This window comes from Hippichthys cyanospilos, chromosome 2 (genome assembly GCF_059441005.1).
Source record: "Hippichthys cyanospilos isolate Australia breed blue-spotted pipefish chromosome 2, RoL_Hcya_1.0, whole genome shotgun sequence".
In the NCBI taxonomy this organism is placed as follows: domain Eukaryota; kingdom Metazoa; phylum Chordata; class Actinopteri; order Syngnathiformes; family Syngnathidae; genus Hippichthys; species Hippichthys cyanospilos.
Genome location: NC_142370.1, coordinates 4,266,399 through 4,283,485, shown reverse-complemented (window position 1 = coordinate 4,283,485; position 17,087 = coordinate 4,266,399). Strand labels below are relative to the sequence as shown.

At 40.0% G+C, this 17,087-nt stretch overlaps 1 protein-coding gene across 1 annotated transcript in view; it reads right to left on the bottom strand.

Moving 5' to 3' along the window:
- The window catches only part of scn8aa (sodium channel, voltage gated, type VIII, alpha subunit a), an 80,832-nt gene that overhangs the window by 19,040 nt on the left and 44,705 nt on the right, over positions 1-17,087 (bottom strand). Inside the window, exons 17-21 of the mRNA XM_088407392.1 lie at positions 15,927-16,400; positions 15,042-15,159; positions 13,395-13,549; positions 10,871-11,044; positions 1,958-2,080 (exon numbers count right to left, since the gene is read on the bottom strand). Coding sequence (XP_088263518.1) covers positions 1,958-2,080; positions 10,871-11,044; positions 13,395-13,549; positions 15,042-15,159; positions 15,927-16,400 — 1,044 coding nt within the window. The remainder of the gene's footprint in view (positions 1-1,957; positions 2,081-10,870; positions 11,045-13,394; positions 13,550-15,041; positions 15,160-15,926; positions 16,401-17,087) is intronic.

Sequence of the window (17,087 nt, the reverse complement as noted above, 5' to 3'; positions counted from 1 at the left end):
TGAAGCGGATCAGTGTGCTTTGACAGGCAGAAATTTAACAAATAGACTATTCACCCACTGCCACAACATTGTGAGATGGCACTTGTCTCACTCCCTGACACTCCTCGGGAGAAAGTATGCCGAGTTAGTGTTTGGAACGGAGGGACAGGAGTGTAGGGATGGCGTAAGAGTTAGGTGGGGTGGAGGCTTCACTGTGGTACACATATGCGCCTGATGGTGAGGGGTGGGGGGTGAAGAGAAAACAACTAGTTTAAAAGTAGTTACAGTGTAATCCCCTATTCCACTGAAATGCAAAGGTTTGCAAGTTTTGACAAAAGCCCAACATGCGCATTCTCGTCAGATATTGGACAGTCACCACTATTCGCCTCTCAGTGGAATAGGGGCTTCAGAGAAGTGGAGTGGGGGTTGAAAAATTCGGAATTTAATGAACGCCTCAGCGGAAAAAATATTGTCTCTAGTAACGAGAGAAAATTCAAGACGCGAAAGGAGACATTGTTGGCATATAAAACGAGACACGAGATACCAGCGCTCGCGCCAACAAGACTGTAATGTAATATGTTATTACAACCCGTGATGTCTACCGTATTTGTTGCAGTTTGTGATGCATTTTTATCATTTCTTAGGATGCCGGCTTGCCCACAAACGAGACGTTTTTTGCACCGATGTTTTCTGTGGTCTTCCACTTTTTATCTTTATTCGTTTCATCCACACTTCCCACCAAAAACTTACACCATAGACCTAACAATCATAAAATTGACGTTAGCTCTGGCTAACATTGTACATATTTACATAAAAACACATACATACCACGTTGGGCTGTCACGTCTGACGCTAGCATTGTTAGCACGTTGTTGGCACTTTAGCACTGCCATCACACAGGAAGCACTACGCATGACGCCAAACTAAACTTAAGTAAAATTCTCAAATTCTCAAAATAATCTAAAAATAAATATTATTGCTCCTGCAGACTAGTGAATGATTCTTAGAATGTAAAATTCAAAAACACAAACTAAAGGTCCTAAAAAGGTGTCACTTTGCACTCATCACTAACACATTAGCACCATCTTGTTCATATTGTCAACTGCTACAATTAATATGATTAATTTAAAGGGTTAGGAGCGTTTTGTAATCATCTTTACACTATATATTTTCATTTTTATGCACTAATGTAATTCTAATATGTATTTGTTTTGTATGTAGTTGTTTTTTTTTGTATTTGTTTCATTTTGAAAGCATTTTTATCATTTAATAATCTTCATTTAAAGGGTTTTGGAACATTTTTGGGGGGCTTGGGACAGATTAGGCTAATTACGTACATGGAACGTACACGTTACGAACTTACGTCCAGAATGCATTCATTTCACAAGTAGAGGTACTTACAAAATAGTAAAAAAACAAAAACAAGTTTCTTGCAACCTTTCTTAGTGCAAATTTAGGGATTGATTAGCTGTCTAATGGCTTTGGCTTCCTGTGGCTCCTTGCTGATTGTGGTTTCCCATGCAATGCGGAGGGAGTTGGAGTTTATGGACATGTGTATGGGAATGAGGGAGGTACGGAGGTAGGTGCGGGCTGTCATCTTCATTGAAAGCAGTGGTTGAGAATCAGGCCAGATGAGGAGATACTTATTGATTGGCACTTTTACTGGGACACAGTTCATAGACACCAGCTTGTGACTGTAAGAAGATGTAGTTTCTCATTTATGTGATGAGGCAGCTTTTCTATAAAAAAAAAATAATAATAAATCTATGCCATTTTTAGGTAATTTGAGACCATCAATTGCAATGCATGTTGTTCTACTGCCACTACAGCTGCATCATGACTTACCCCACCACCCCCCAAATATTTGGTGGAATTTTTGTTGTTGTTGTTCTTTTGTTGATAAGATTTTCAGTTCTAGCATGCTTGAAACTGTTGAATGGGCATGCGGAAGGATCAGCTGCTTAGCTTTGGATCTTACCCTCATCCCTTCAAAACGTGACAAGGCTCTGAGGGGTCTCAAGGCCCTTAGTGTCCTGAGTGATTTAATGGGCCCTAGATCGGAGTAGCCCAGCGCATTAGCTACAAGGCTGACTATCGACACCTACACAAAAAACAGAGAAGCAAAAGAGGTTCCAAACTGTTAGAACTGTGAGAGTATTCACTTTGGAAGAGAGAGGGCCCTGGCATAGGCGAGAAAAGTCGCTTAACATACACACATAAATCTATGCAATGTGTATGCATGTATAACATTGCATTTGCTGTATACATGCATAGACGCTTAAGAGATGGTCAGTGTTTAGTATAGATTTTATGTGTGATTTTTTTTTTTTTTTTTTTTTAAGTAGCAGACGATCAAGGGGGTTGTTAATTTCAGTTAATTTGGGGTGAAAGTCCAGTGTACCTGCAAAGAAATTTGGCAGTGAACAAGACAGAGCGAGAGAAAGAGAAAAAGGGAGTAGGAGAGAGAGAAAGAGACTCAAATTAAGGGCACCGTGGTTTAGAACAAGCGAGAGGAGCTGGGGAGGCACAAGAGTAAGACATGGGGAGGGGAAGGCAGGAGGAAGAAGAAGAGAGGTCACCCTGCAGGAGTTGATTAAACACCCAACAGATTGGAGAGCCTTACCCTTGCCCTTCAAACATTGTCTCTCCGTGTCGCTCTTGGGCTCAAATCCCAATCACAATTTAAGACAGACAAACTAACGGTACCTATGAGAAAGAATACAAGTCAACATGTACAAGCAGGTCACCAGGCTGAGATTATTTCTCATACATCATGTAAATTCAAATGCTCACACAGTTGTGCGGGGTGGGGGTTGTAAGGGGTTCAAATAGGAGAGCCACAGTCACAGGACCACACATGGTATGAACATTAAAGGCACACCTGATGGATTTATCAACACTTGAAGGAAAGCAAAACCTTATTGATTATAAACTGGTTGAACACAATTAACAGCACACAACAAGAAACGGATGCAGCCCCTCTTGTGTCAAATGTTTTTAGTGCAAATGATATGCACTCAACCATGAGCTAAAGTGGCTCGCTTGTTAACAGCAGAGCTCCGAAACTGTGGCCCGGTGGTCTTATCTAAACACGGCACATTTACAGCACTGTGGCTTTTACAGAAGTTGATGGACGATCGTGAGAGTGATCAATCAGCTGTAATGCTTCTTTATGGCATGCAGAAAAGAATGACAGGATCACCTTCGAGTGTGGCGTCAGCCATTAAGAAGACGGAGGAAGCAGAAAGTACAATCTGCAGTCTCGCCAAATTTAAACCTCACGCTTCACTTTTTGCGCCCGCAGTCCTTTACGTTTTTTTCCCCCCAAAGGACTGCCATTTCATATGCACCGCAACACTCCCACGCTCAATCCTAGCGTGCAGTCTGAAGCAATCTAACAGCCCCAAATACATTCTCGTTCAAATGAAGGCACCTTTGCTTAAAACTGAACCACTGCTCTTCTACAGGTGTTACATAAGGGTGCTTTGGCAAGAACTACACGACCCTGAAGTTGCGTGCTTGTGTCTGACAAATGAGCGGACCTTACAGAGGGGGAGGGGGTGGGCAGTTTGACCAGAGTGAAAACACAGACTGAGGCTAGCTTTTTAAGAAGTTGCAATTTGTAAACGAGAGAAGGGAGGGCTATCGGCACCTTTTCAAGGCAAACACGTACTTAAGTTTAAAAACTGGGGTTCGGAGGGGTGTAGCCGTTTCTTAGGAACATAGAAAATATCAAGTCAACACATGAGTGCACCCCAACCAGTCACTGACACCAAAGTGGTCAAACGCATCACATAGAGTACATAAACATTGAAAGCTTACCAAAGTCACATGGGGAGGATTGCACAGGCAAAATCTTCATTTTAACCGGTGTCGGAGAAAAAGTCAGCAAACATGCTTAAAGATAAACTTATGGGAATTAAGACAGATGCTAAGTAACTATTTGGTCAAAGTCTTTATCCTACAGTATAAATCAATGGCCTCAATTTGTGATTATAATATGCAGCCTTTTAAAATAAAGGTTTTGCCCTCATGTACACTACGATGTTTGGGGTAGTTGTCACCTTAAGCCTGACCCCATGGAGGGCACCCATTCGGGGTGCCTGGCCTATGGCCCCCTGCTGGGCCAGCTGGGTGGGTGTGGCCTCAATGTCTTGGTGTTCTTCTGCAAGTCAAGGCCAATGACATCTGGGTCTGTGATCCCAGGATGACGACAGCACAAAACAAACGGAAATAAAGCAAACTAAAACCAGAAGGAAGAAAAAATAAAACAACAAAACCATGAAAAATAATCTGAGTGGAAAAAGAAGGAATGAATGAAGAATGAAACGTGTTGTGAAACGCCTCCAGCTCACGCACTGACCATTAAATTCGAACTGCAGAATATATAAATTTAGTCCAAATATTAAAGGAGACATATGGTATTATAGAAAACTGACTTTCAATTGCCTTTGTCCAAAAATGTGGTTGTGACATCCCACCAAATCAAGTGAGAAATTATGCTTCCAACTGAATCTTTGATCTGCTTACATCTATCCATGCATGAACATTCAAAACATCTTTCAATGGGTACTTGTTTATTTTCAGCTACGCAACTTTGCTTGAACCCGTGTTGTCATGTTAATAAAAAAAGCAGTTGGTATTCATCGTGGAGCAAAGGGAGGTAAAAATTCAAGTTATTTCAAAACGGCTGATAGAAGTTGATGTTAGAGTTAAGTTCTTTACCCTTTGTCTATTTGGAACAAAGAATGCAAAATATGTCTCCTTTAACATACAACCACACTGAAGCAACGTTTAACATTTAACCGTGGACTTTACATCTGAATCTCCCTGCTCTTCACGTGAACACGGCAAAACATGCACAAATAACTGTATGTAAGAAAAAGATGCAGTAACACAAGGGTCATGAGGAAAAGTTAGGTGCATTCACACAAAAATAAGATGAGCTGGTTTAATGATGGTGTCCCACCCCCCTTTGCAAGTCCACAGCAACAATTGCACCCAACAACACACGACAGCAGATGCCGAAACATCGACCGCCACACAAAAAAACTTTTTTTTTTTTGCAGGGGGAGCGCTAGTGAAGACCAAACTTACCGCTGGGCGTCTGTCACCCACCATCATTACATCTCAGCAAATCATCATCACATTGCCGAGGTTACACTTTCCAGAGGGAGTGAGCAGGGGATGGAGGGGGGAAAGATTTTCTCTTGAAAGCACATTCTGACGGCTGATTCACGGCACCGTCCCGAAACAACCTACTAGGAGGGAGACTCCAATAGCAATAGCAACAAATTGGAATGATGCTACCTATATTTACAAATACCTTGCTGTGAAAGAGTGTTTGCCTCCTTCCTGATCTCTGTGTTTTGTGGTATCAACGTGGTTTTGTGGAGACAACGAAAGGATTCTAAATGTTGATTTTATTTACCAAAGTGATTAAAAAAAAAGACCTATCTGACCCAGTGTAAAAACGTAGATGCCTTATCCTCTTTTTTAACCCTTTCACTACCGATGTAAAACAAACAAATAAATAAATAAATTGTATGTCATATTTTCCTTGTTAATAAGTATAGATTACTTGGAAATTTTGTTAAAAAAAATCCCACTTCCATAGACAAAGGTTACAGGCCCTGGGATTTTTTGTCCCATCAGTATTTCCAGTATCACTGGAACTGCAGAGCCCATAGGATTTGACACTAGTACAAAAAAATGGGTCATAGAAGTGGAAATTTCTTTACCAAACACAAAAAATCCCATGGAGAAATGTGTGCCTATATATACAACTGGGATTTACTGTATTCTCCCATCAAGAAATACCCAATGTTGGGCAAGTTACTCCAAAACTGTAATGCATTATTTCTTACCGATTACTGTACTGTAATTAGATACATTACATTACTACTGTATTTGAAATGTAATGCATTACACTACTGTTTCATTACTTTTTATATTATTTCACCACCATAACTGGAAATATGGATTTGCCGTTCTAAATGTAGCTCATGATGCTCATGACACACCCAGTGAAAGGTTGACTTAAGATTTAAAAACAGCATAAATCATTTAATCTGTATTGTTTTGTAAACCTTTAAAGACAAGATATAAAATCTTTGTTTGTATTTCAATCCCTTTATTACTTAGTTTCACAGCATGGTGGTGATGCCTTGTTTATGCTGTAAAAGTTAATTTTTCGAACAGGTTTTGCAGTTCAATTGTGTTAAATATAAATCAAATGTCTTTTTATAAAAGTCATTTGAATTATGTTGATAAACTGCCATTTTGTAGCCCGGGTATTTGTTGATGTAATATGGTCGTAAAAAAATAAATAATTAAAAATTAAAGCCATAAAAAAAAAAAAAAAAAAATACCCAACCCTAATCCTACAACTAACCCTAGTTCATTAGACCCTAGAAAAGCACCTTTTGGTCAATCTTCAACCTAATTCACAGCAGTACATCAATGGAACAACACGCCAACTCTCTACATTCTCTACATTTCATACGTTTAAAGCACCTTTGAAGAAAAAGTGAATTGAGAAACAGCACTGGACACATTAACTAGCTCACAAGATCAGATACTGTTATTTTGTTGATGCAAATTAACGATGGCACTCGAATTGGCCAGAAAAAGAATACTTCAATTCCACAGCAGTGCACATAAGCATAAAATTCTTTTTACCGCCAATTTCACCTGTGCAAATATAGCAAAATACCAAAAGAAAGAAAACGCCAACCGTGCACACAGTGAAATTAGACTGGGCACATAACAACAACCTCTGGCACTGATTTGCAAACCAGACCAAAATATATTGTAATATATGAAGGAAATATTATATTATTGCTTAGACTGCATTATCAGTGTGGTGCTACCAACATTATACTGTACATTTATTTGGGCGGCAGGGTGACTTCCTCCATTACGGTATTTCGCAGAGGTAGGCAATTTACATTTTTTTACATTCGGCAGAGCCCAGCCCCCTTTCTGTTATTGTCGGTCCGTCATTTTTTCAAGCCAGACAAAATTGTAATCATCGGTCCGTCCGCCCATGGGTGTATTTTTGCCCGGCCTTCCACCATCACTAGAGGACGACATTTGACTAATTTTTTCTGGTCCTTCATTTGTCAGGCGTTGGTCTACCTCTGCACTCATACTTTTTCCTGTTTTATTATTTACACTTACAGTTAAAACCATGTCTGTGGTTCTACAGTTACACTGCAACTGAAACACAACACAGTTATACAAGTGTAACAAGAAAACACTATAATGTTTAACACAGGACATGAGAGTGCAGTTAATGATCATGTCCACTGACGGCATTATCATGCTTTCCATGACTGAAATGGTAGAGGCCTGCCTGCCCTACCACTATAGGAGATGGTTTCACAAACATTTGTCTAAATTTCATCTATCACGTATACGACAAGTGAAACAAAGTATTGAATGTATTTAAAAAAAACATCTTTAATTAGGGAATTAAAAAAGCCTATGTTGCGTTTCCGTGCCAAGGGCCAAGAGTGGTGTTCGGAGAGAAAATGCAGGCTGATTGCAGTTTGAACTGCACTTTAAAGATGCAGATAAACATGCAAGTCAGTTAAATTATAATTCAGTAAGCAAAAAGAGGTAAGGCAGGCAACTGACATGGGCATCTGACGTAATGTCAACTTGGCAATTTCAACATGTTTAATTTGATCACACATAAAAATATGTACCTATATGTACCACTGGGATTCATTCTCCCACCAAGAAATACCACTGGGGCTGTATATCCCATAGACCAGAATACTTGTACAAAAATCGTGCCAGAGAAGTGAATATGATCACCAAACGCCTACAATACATAGTAAAGCTTACATCAGAGTAATCTATTGTAACACATATATATAGCACATATTATCATTATATTTCCGCAGTACATGATTGTTTATTGGCGAGAAATTGTACAACACTGGCCCAGCACTGGCTTGTGTATGGAAAAGTTGCTAGTAGCCACTAGAATGTGTAGATAGGTGTAAGAAACCACTGGGATGCCATTTCATTGTCTTGCTACCATTCCTATACCCACTGCCCTTTTTTCAAAAGTGCAGGGACGCATTGTCCCAACGGGAGTGAAAGGGTTAAAAGTGTGAAGTACTTGGCTACCGAACTGAAGCGGGTGGGTCTTAGCAAAAGTCAGCGATTGTGTGATCTTGTCGCTTGTGTTTGCCTATGAGTTCATTCACTGATTTGGGTTGAAGTGTCGGACACTCTGGAGATGTTTTTTTTTTTTTTTTTTCAAGCAGAAGGACAGAAGTCTGAGACGGTATTATCTTTTTCAATTGCTACCTTTGTAAGTTTAATTTTTCTTACGGAAACTTCTTTCATTCTACATAAAATCACTCAGCATTACGGGGAGCTGAGATGGTACTTTCTTGCAAGTCCTTAAGTATAGAATAACGACGCTTCTCTCTTCTGGTCCTTCAAACTTGACACAAGACACAAGGAGTAAAGAAAGGACATTGGCAGGCTCATATCTACAACAACATCTTACAAGACAGAGACAAGATCAATGACACTTCTTCATAACACTCCGCATCTCTGAGCGACACTTGCAATCGTAGGCAAGTAATTGATTCATCCAATCATTTCCTTGAATCCAAATTAAAAATGCTACAGCAGGCAGAGAATTTGGTCCTGCAGTACAGTATAGAAGCGTCTCAGAGGAGCAAACCAATCATTAAAAAAACGGATGGATTGGGAAGTAAAAGGCATGTGCTCATTTGATTTGAAAATATGCTTAATGTTATTGTAAAATAACATTAAAAGAGCTCTAGACCAGAGGTCCCCAACCGCCAGTACCGGTCCATGCATCAACTGTTACTGGGCCGTGTGGGCCGCACCCAGACTAATGATGTTTTGAAACTGATTTAGTCCTTTATCCTTTAACAGTTCATTCATTGGTGCTTTGTTTGGCTTGATCTATGTTTTTTGGCTTCGCCTTTGGTCGTTGTTGATATTACGTTATGTAGTGAGGTAGAACGGAGTGGTGGTGTTCAGTCTCGCTGTGGCCCACGAGCATCTGTAAGTTGTACTTTCTTTGTAAGAATGATATTATTAACGATAATATGCCCCCAATTAGTTTGTTTGTTGATTCAACAACTTGTGGCTGCGGATAACATGCTAGCTAATGTTAGTTCCTATCTTCAGCATGTTCTATAGTGCTGCCTTGTATGCGTTTAGCCTGTTAACATTTTCGTTTGTGCCAGGTATTTCCCCTTGCTATATAATATACAGTAAGTACTCATTTGGATCTAATTCATGTTTTGTATTCAAATGGATAGCATATGTAATTCAGTTACAGTATATGATTGATTTAATAAATGTCATTTGTGTACGTTCTGTCCATTTGGAGTGGGGGGTCTCAAAAGTATTTTCGAGACTCAAGCAAGCTGAGGGCTCCCATTAGTTTGTCATTAATGGTGAGCTCATACTTGGACTTTATAGTCGGCATTCCAAGGCCTTCCACAGTAAAAATCTCAAGCCTTGACCGGTCTAAAACGGTTGGGGTCCCTGACTCAAACCCGAACGGATGGAATTTCGCCCATAAAAATTGAGGCAGTGCATCCAAATTTTCCATCTACTTGTGTGATGATTGTTTTTATGTTGATGTTGCTGATAAACTTCTGCTTCACACTTCCACCCATTTACCAATGTTATTGTGAAAATGCGTGGAAATGTAAATATTTACCTGGCAAGTCAACTTGGGAATCATGTGTGCCACTAAAATTTCCAATAGCACCCTTAAATTTTCAGGTTAGAGCCACAGTGTTCCTAGTAAAAACAAAAAAAGTTATTCTGGAGTTCTGAATTTACAAAGGACAAATATAAACATCTTTTAGGAACTAAACAGATCACATGCCTTTTATACCCAGCGAAGCATCATTTCATTAGCAACCTAAGGCAACCACAGGCATTGACAATTTGAGGCTGAAGGCATCAGATCCTATATCAGTTTTCTAAGTAAAAAGTTTATTCACATAGATTTTTAATGTCCCTAAAACATTCCTTCACTCACTAATGATGAACGAAAGCAGTAAACATATGGAAGTTGGAAGAACCGTATTGCTCCGTGTAGAGTCGAGTTTTTTTTTTTTTTTTCTCATTTTTAACCCCCTCATTGGGGGCAACCTTCCACATTCTGATATCACAACAGTTGTCACTTGGGTAAAGAATGTCCCAAGTAAGATGATCAGCACATCATCTCCAAAAAACATTTCAAACAAATTGGACAGGTCTTTAGATGACTACCTTTGGAGGAGTAATGAGGATGTTTGCGCAAATGACGAGCAGGAAGAAGGTCTGGGAGTTAAATGGGAGGAGCTATTTGGCGTGTCAGATAGTGACGACAACTTAGAGGGATTTTAGATCAATTCAAATTCTACTGTGTCAAAAAAAGCATCGGAACTTCAAATCGTTTTATTGTCGCAACATTAGTTTCAGCACTTGCGTCCATGCGTATGCACGTTGCCTCGCATTTGTCTCGTTTACGCCCAAGCCCCCACCCCCAGCCATAACTGCAATCATATGTTATTCAATATACAAAGAAATGCATCTAAATTCCTGTAATTTGTTCATTTTAAGAACACACAACATGTGATTTATTGAACAGCCATAAAATTTATAACCACTACAGTCAAGTGTAGACCTATACTCACGTTTTTGTAAAATTCACCCAAATTGAAGTAAAAGAGGGGGGCTGGACTTATACACAAGGTCGACTTTTACACGGAGGAATACGGTAGTTAAAATTATTATTCACATATAGTAATTGTACTGTTTGAATAATGTGACAGTGTGCATCAAGGTGGGGTGGTAGACTGACTAACTGCTTGAAGAGACGAGATGCACTTACATCCACAATGAAGAAATCGAGCCAACACCAAGCATTGGTGAAGTACTTGACAAAGCCATAGGCGACCCATTTCAACAGCATCTCCAGGATGAAGATGTAGGTGAAAACCCTGTCTGCATACTCCAAAATGATCCGGATGGTTTTCCTTTGCTCAATGTAGACATCCTCAAAAGCCTATGGAAAAAAGGACACAAATGCCACATGCAAGGATATAAAATAGGATCGCTGTCAAAAAAGACCGTTTGTATAAGTCCACTCTCGCGAAACCGGACTTCACGTCTTTGCATGAGTCTCTTCTTCGGATTCACAAATCTCTCCTTTGGATTCGTGGATCTGATCCCATGCATTCATGGATCTGAGCCTTTGAGTTGAATATACAAATTGAGATCATGTCACGCCTAGCTACCTGGCAAAGTCAATCCATCTGCGAGTCAATCGCCACGCATGCGTAAAGCAAAACATGGCCGAATTGAACGCGAACTGAATGGCACACAGAGGCTTTGAACAGCTCAACAGGCTTCAATCTTAAGATAATGTATGCGCATTTCATGTGATGCTCAAATGGAAGCTTTTTTGGGACATTTGTGGCCATTTAGAGCCATTTTTTTGGAAAATGGCGTCATTTTGGGAAGCTTCTCTCAAAGCTTTTTATCATTATTATTTACTTATTGATTGTTCTAGTTATGTGGCAGTTAATCTTTTAAAAAAACATTGTGACGGACTAATTTATAACTTATATCAATGATTTTCAAACAATTCAGATTCAGATTCTTTAATCGCCATTTATGTCAAACATAAAGGAAAGCTTTCAGCATCGAACAAACAAACAAACAAAGCAAAACAAAAACAAATTATACAGTGGGCCCCCGGTTTACGAGATTAATCCGTTCCGCGGTTGGGATCATAACAAGGATTCGCCATATGGCAGGCAATACGAACCTATGTTAATTAGTTAATGCATGTACAACCCCACATAAAAAACATCAAAATTGTAAATACATATTAAACATTGGTACCAAAATAGTATAATGCTACTTATATATGTAACAATCAAATAACATCATAAATAAAAAAATAATATGTAAAGGATTTATTTACCTTTGAGTGACATGCTTGTTATGGCCATATTCCCTAGAGATGGTAGCCTAACCTACGCTAGGTTTCATGATTATCTCCAGCTTTGTTTCCATACTAATCACCTTCTTACTTCTCTCTTTAACATCACTAGCAATCTTGGGACCCATGGCCGACCAATTAAAGTTTGAATTAAGCACTAAAATGCTCAATAAATACGATATTGAAAGCACTCTCACATGAGACCAAGTCTTTAGGCAGCCATCTTTGTGACCCTGTGCGCTGACCAATAGCAGACCAGCATCTTCGTGACCATGTGACAGGCAGGAAAATGGGGGAAAGAGGGGACAAAAAAAAAAAAACGTGGCTGTCCCCGTTGTAGGGTCAAAAAAACGTAAGGCAGGGACGTCGTAAACTGGGAGTCCAAACGTATATAAATATATGGATTTGGAGTCACAGGTCATAAGCCTGCCAGTCCATTTCATAAAATAATTTCTGTATAGATTGGACATTCACCATCGCAAACAATTAGCTGTTGATGTATGGAGTAAGATCGCTGTCAAAAAGACGTATGTGAGCTTGACTAATGGCGGCGCTGATGGTTTGCAGATTGACTGAATTTGCCTGGTATTGGTTGCGCTGACCAATAGCAGACCAGCATCTTCGTGACCATGTGACAGGCAGGAAAATGGGGGAAAGAGGGGACAAAAAAAAAAACGTGGCTGTCCCCGTTGTAGGGTCAAAAAAACGTAAGGCAGGGACGTCGTAAACTGGGAGTCCAAAAGTATATAAATATATGGATTTGGAGTCACAGGTCATAAGCCTGCCAGTCCATTTCATAAAATAATTTCTGTATAGATTGGACATTCACCATCGCAAACAATTAGCTGTTGATGTATGGAGTAAGATCGCTGTTAAAAAGACGTATGTGAGCTTGACTAATGGCGGCGCTGATGGTTTGCAGATTGACTGAATTTGCCTGGTAGCGTGGTGTGACATCATCTCAATTTGCATATTCAACTCAAATCCGAAAGCTCAGATCCAGGAATCCAAATGAGAGATTCGCGAATCCAAAGGACACATTCATGCAAAGACGTAAATAAAGCGTGGTCTCGCGAGAGTCGTACTCATACAAATGGTGAAACACACGTACGTCTTTTTACTCCATAAAAGGGAAGCATGATGCCTGGTATATATATATATATATATATGCCTGCATGGTGTACAGCACCATGACCAACAGTGATTCAAAGGGTGAATAAACGGTTAGCTAGGATGTATTTCAAATAAGTACATATAGATATACAGAGAGCTTTGATATGTTTCCAGTCACATTTGAAACACTTGAGAATAAGCATTTTAATGTCTGTTATCGCCCCTCCCTCCTCGCGACACACAGGTCTGTAAGCACTCCAACATAATAAAATGCATTAATTTTCGTCCAACTCACCAGAGCTCCACTGCTGAGGAGGATCATAAAGATGATGAGCGTCTCAAACCAGTTGTGCTCCACAATTAGGTAGCAGGTTTTTCTCAGGTACCACCAGCTCTTCCCCCAGCCCATAGTGATATCGACATCGCAGCACTTGTACTTAGCCACGCACGCTGTGAGCACAGAGGGAGGGATGGGGATTCTTCTGTCAGCTACACAGGATGAGTATGTTAATGCAGGCGCTAGCCTGCACCAAGTAGCAGATTACACCAGGGATTTTACACCAGGGATTCGATTGGACTGTGCCCTTTAGCTTGATTAGGTGCCTCACCTTTCTTCGAATTAAAGGTACAGTATATATATATATATATATATATATATATATATATATATATATATATATATGTGTGTGTGTGTGTGTGTGTGTGTGTGTGTGTGTGTGTGTGTGTGTGTGAGTGTATACCTCTAATTCGATACAGTATGCATCTGTTTTTAGCATGTTCTCATTATTTTTCCGGTGGACTTTGATCCGTAATGAAAAGGAAAAGATGGCTTGACCTGTCTGACTGGTAAACAAGCTGGCATGGATGTCAGCAGGTGGGGGGAAAAAAAGCAAAGGGCAACCTTCTACGGTCTGATTTCGCAACAGTCACTTGGGTAAAGAAGATCACAAGTAAGATGATCAGCAAATCATCTCCGAAGACCATCTGTTCAAACAAATTGCACAAGTCCAAAGATGACTAACCGTGGAAGAGAAATGAGGATGTATGCGCAAATGACAGGAAGGAGAGGACGTCAGGGATTTGAATGGGAGGAGGTTTGACTTTTAGGACTTTTTGACACATTCATATTCAGCTGTGTTAAAAAAATTGACACTTCATTTTATTGCTGCAACATTAGTTTCAACACTTGCGTCTATCCGTACATTGCCTCGCATTTTTCTCGTTTCCGCCCCACCCGCTCCCCCTATAACCGCAACAGTATGTTAAACGATACGCAATAAAGAAATTCGTCCAAAAGGATTGTAATTTTGTCATTTTAATAACACACACCATGTGTTATTATTGGACATCCATGATCTATGTAACCACTAAACTAGACTTATAATGGCGTTTTTGTCAAATTCACCCAAATTGAAGTAAAAAAGGGGGGTTCGTCTTATAATCGAGGTCGACTTGTACTCTGAGTTGTCCTCACAATTCAGTGTTGGTACTTGGACAGACATCTGCTTTGAGGGAGGAGACTCACAATTGGGGATGGAGACATTTTTGTGTGAGCGATGTGCATAGCTGGTTATCACTATGCTTTAAAAGGGCAGTAGACACAGACAAGACCATTGTTTTTTCTTCACACATTCTAGATTCTTTTTAGATGTTTGATGTATAAAAAAAATAGTGCACACCAGGTCTTCCTTTGACGTGACAGAGTATTCACCATGTCTTTTAAAACACCATGCTGCATATGCGCACATATCTTGAGGGCATTTAGGGATCAGTGACAGGGATAGCGCGGGTCAGACAGTGATGATAAATAGTGGGCATGCTCGACTGAGTCTTTATAATGAAACTGTCCTTCACCCAGCTGCCCTATCATTGTCACACAGCCCAAGGGAGTCTTGGTGCTGTTGACTGGAGCTAATGGGCGTCATGAGAGCAGTGGCCTCACCATCTGTCCAACATGCTTCCGGTTCCATGTATTCCTCCACCGTTTCCACCACAACCACCTCCTCCACATCTGGCTTGATGTCAATGGTGCTGCCCTCTGATGAGCTGGTGTCATCCAGCTGCAAAGACGCAGACGTTTAAAACAAAACAAAACAAACAAAAAATAAAACAGACAACTAAAATGCCATAGTTGAGTTCGGAGGTAAGAGCTAAACAAGTTTGTTAGGAAATGTGAATGTTGGATTATTTATTATTGTATACAACATTTCCGTCATCATCAATTCAATCATCATTCAAATCAGTCATTGTTTTCAAGCCAGACAAAATTGGAATCATTGCTCAGTGTAACACAAAAACAAAGCCAGCTCAGGGGTTTAACCCTTGGCTACACTACACCATTATGTTTAATACAGGGGACAAGAGTGGAAATAAAAATCATATCCATGACAGTACCATGCTTTACATGACTCTGAAATGGTAGATGCTAGTTCTCATGCCCTACAACTATAGAAGACGGTGTCATTAACATTTGTCTAAATTTCATCTGTCACGTACACCACATGTGAAACAAGGTATTGCTGAGGTTGAATTTACTAACAAACATCCTTAATTAGGAAAAAACATATATCTTGCATTTCTTGGTCAAGCGCCAATTAGAGAAAAGATGCACATTTGGTAAGCATGCATTGGTTATTTGAAACACTTCCCAGAAAGCTGTTATCAGCAAGAAATGAAACCAGGACTGAGACAGGGAGTGTGTTATAGCTGTCAGTGACAAGTAGTAAATTGAACCAACCCAGTTTATTCACTCAACTGAACATATTTCTCCACTGTTTAGTGGATTTGTAAAGTGACTATTGTCACACGGACAATTCGTCACACTCACCTCTTTGCTGTTTTCAATGTCTGACTCACTGCTGAAGTCCTCGGTATTGAGGTTCTCAAAGTCAGACTCTCCAACCGCAATGGGTACGCAGACGGTCAAATTGGGGTTGTGGATGAATGACATGTGGTCTTCATCGATCATATACTTGCCCACGCTGCTACCAATGCCGCTGGTTGTGCCATTGCCATTCTTTGCATAATCCAGATCTCGGTTTATGTCTACCCCGGTGTGATTGGCAATACAGTTCAGCTTCTTGTCGTACATGTCATCTAAAGGCTTCTGCTCGTCCTCCATGGGTGGTTTCCTCAGCAGGCTGGCCACCAGTAGCCGCGCCTTGGCTTTGATCCACGCGATGCCTTTCTTAATGCGAATGACGGAAATTTGTAGGTTGTTAAGCTCGCCATCGTCATCTGTGGCAGCCAAGTTGTCAGCGCTGAATGAGCTCAGCAACAAGGCAAGAAACAGGTTCAGCACCTTGGCAAAACAGGAAGGAGAAAAATGTATGTAAATGTGGCAGCAAAATTGACTTTCTAAAAGCATCAATCTAGTAGAGATAAGAACTATCAGGGCAATATGGAACTATGAAATTCCAGTTTTTGCACAATACTATCATCATGCAATATTTAAAAAAAAATAGCTAGAAAACTATGAAGCAGACACATTGAAAAAGAAAGATAGAATTCATTTTAAACACACACACACACACACATCAATGGCTTAAGGCTTTAAACCAGTACAAAAAAATATATATATATTGCTGGACTCAGTTCATAGATGTGCTTGTTATTTTATTTTATTTTTTTTAAAGAATGAACAATCCAAAGCATATGTGTCAAGCTCATTTTTATTGTATGAAATCTATGAAATCAAATAAATTTGAAGTGTGCTTGCCACACATTTACCTTTAATTAGAAATTAGAGGCCGGTAAAATTTGTTCAAAAGAAAGATTAAAAATGCTGGGTCCCCCCCCCCCCCCCCCCCCCCCCCCCCCCCAATTTTTAAAAGTTAAGGTCAACTTGCAAAATTGTTATTTTAGCAGAAACTTGAAGTCAAATCAGCATTTCGTGGCCCACCTAAAATGATGAGGCAGGCCGGATCTGGCCCCCAGCCCTTGAGTTTGACCCCTGTGATCTAAAGTGTTGAAAATGCATGCTCTCTTT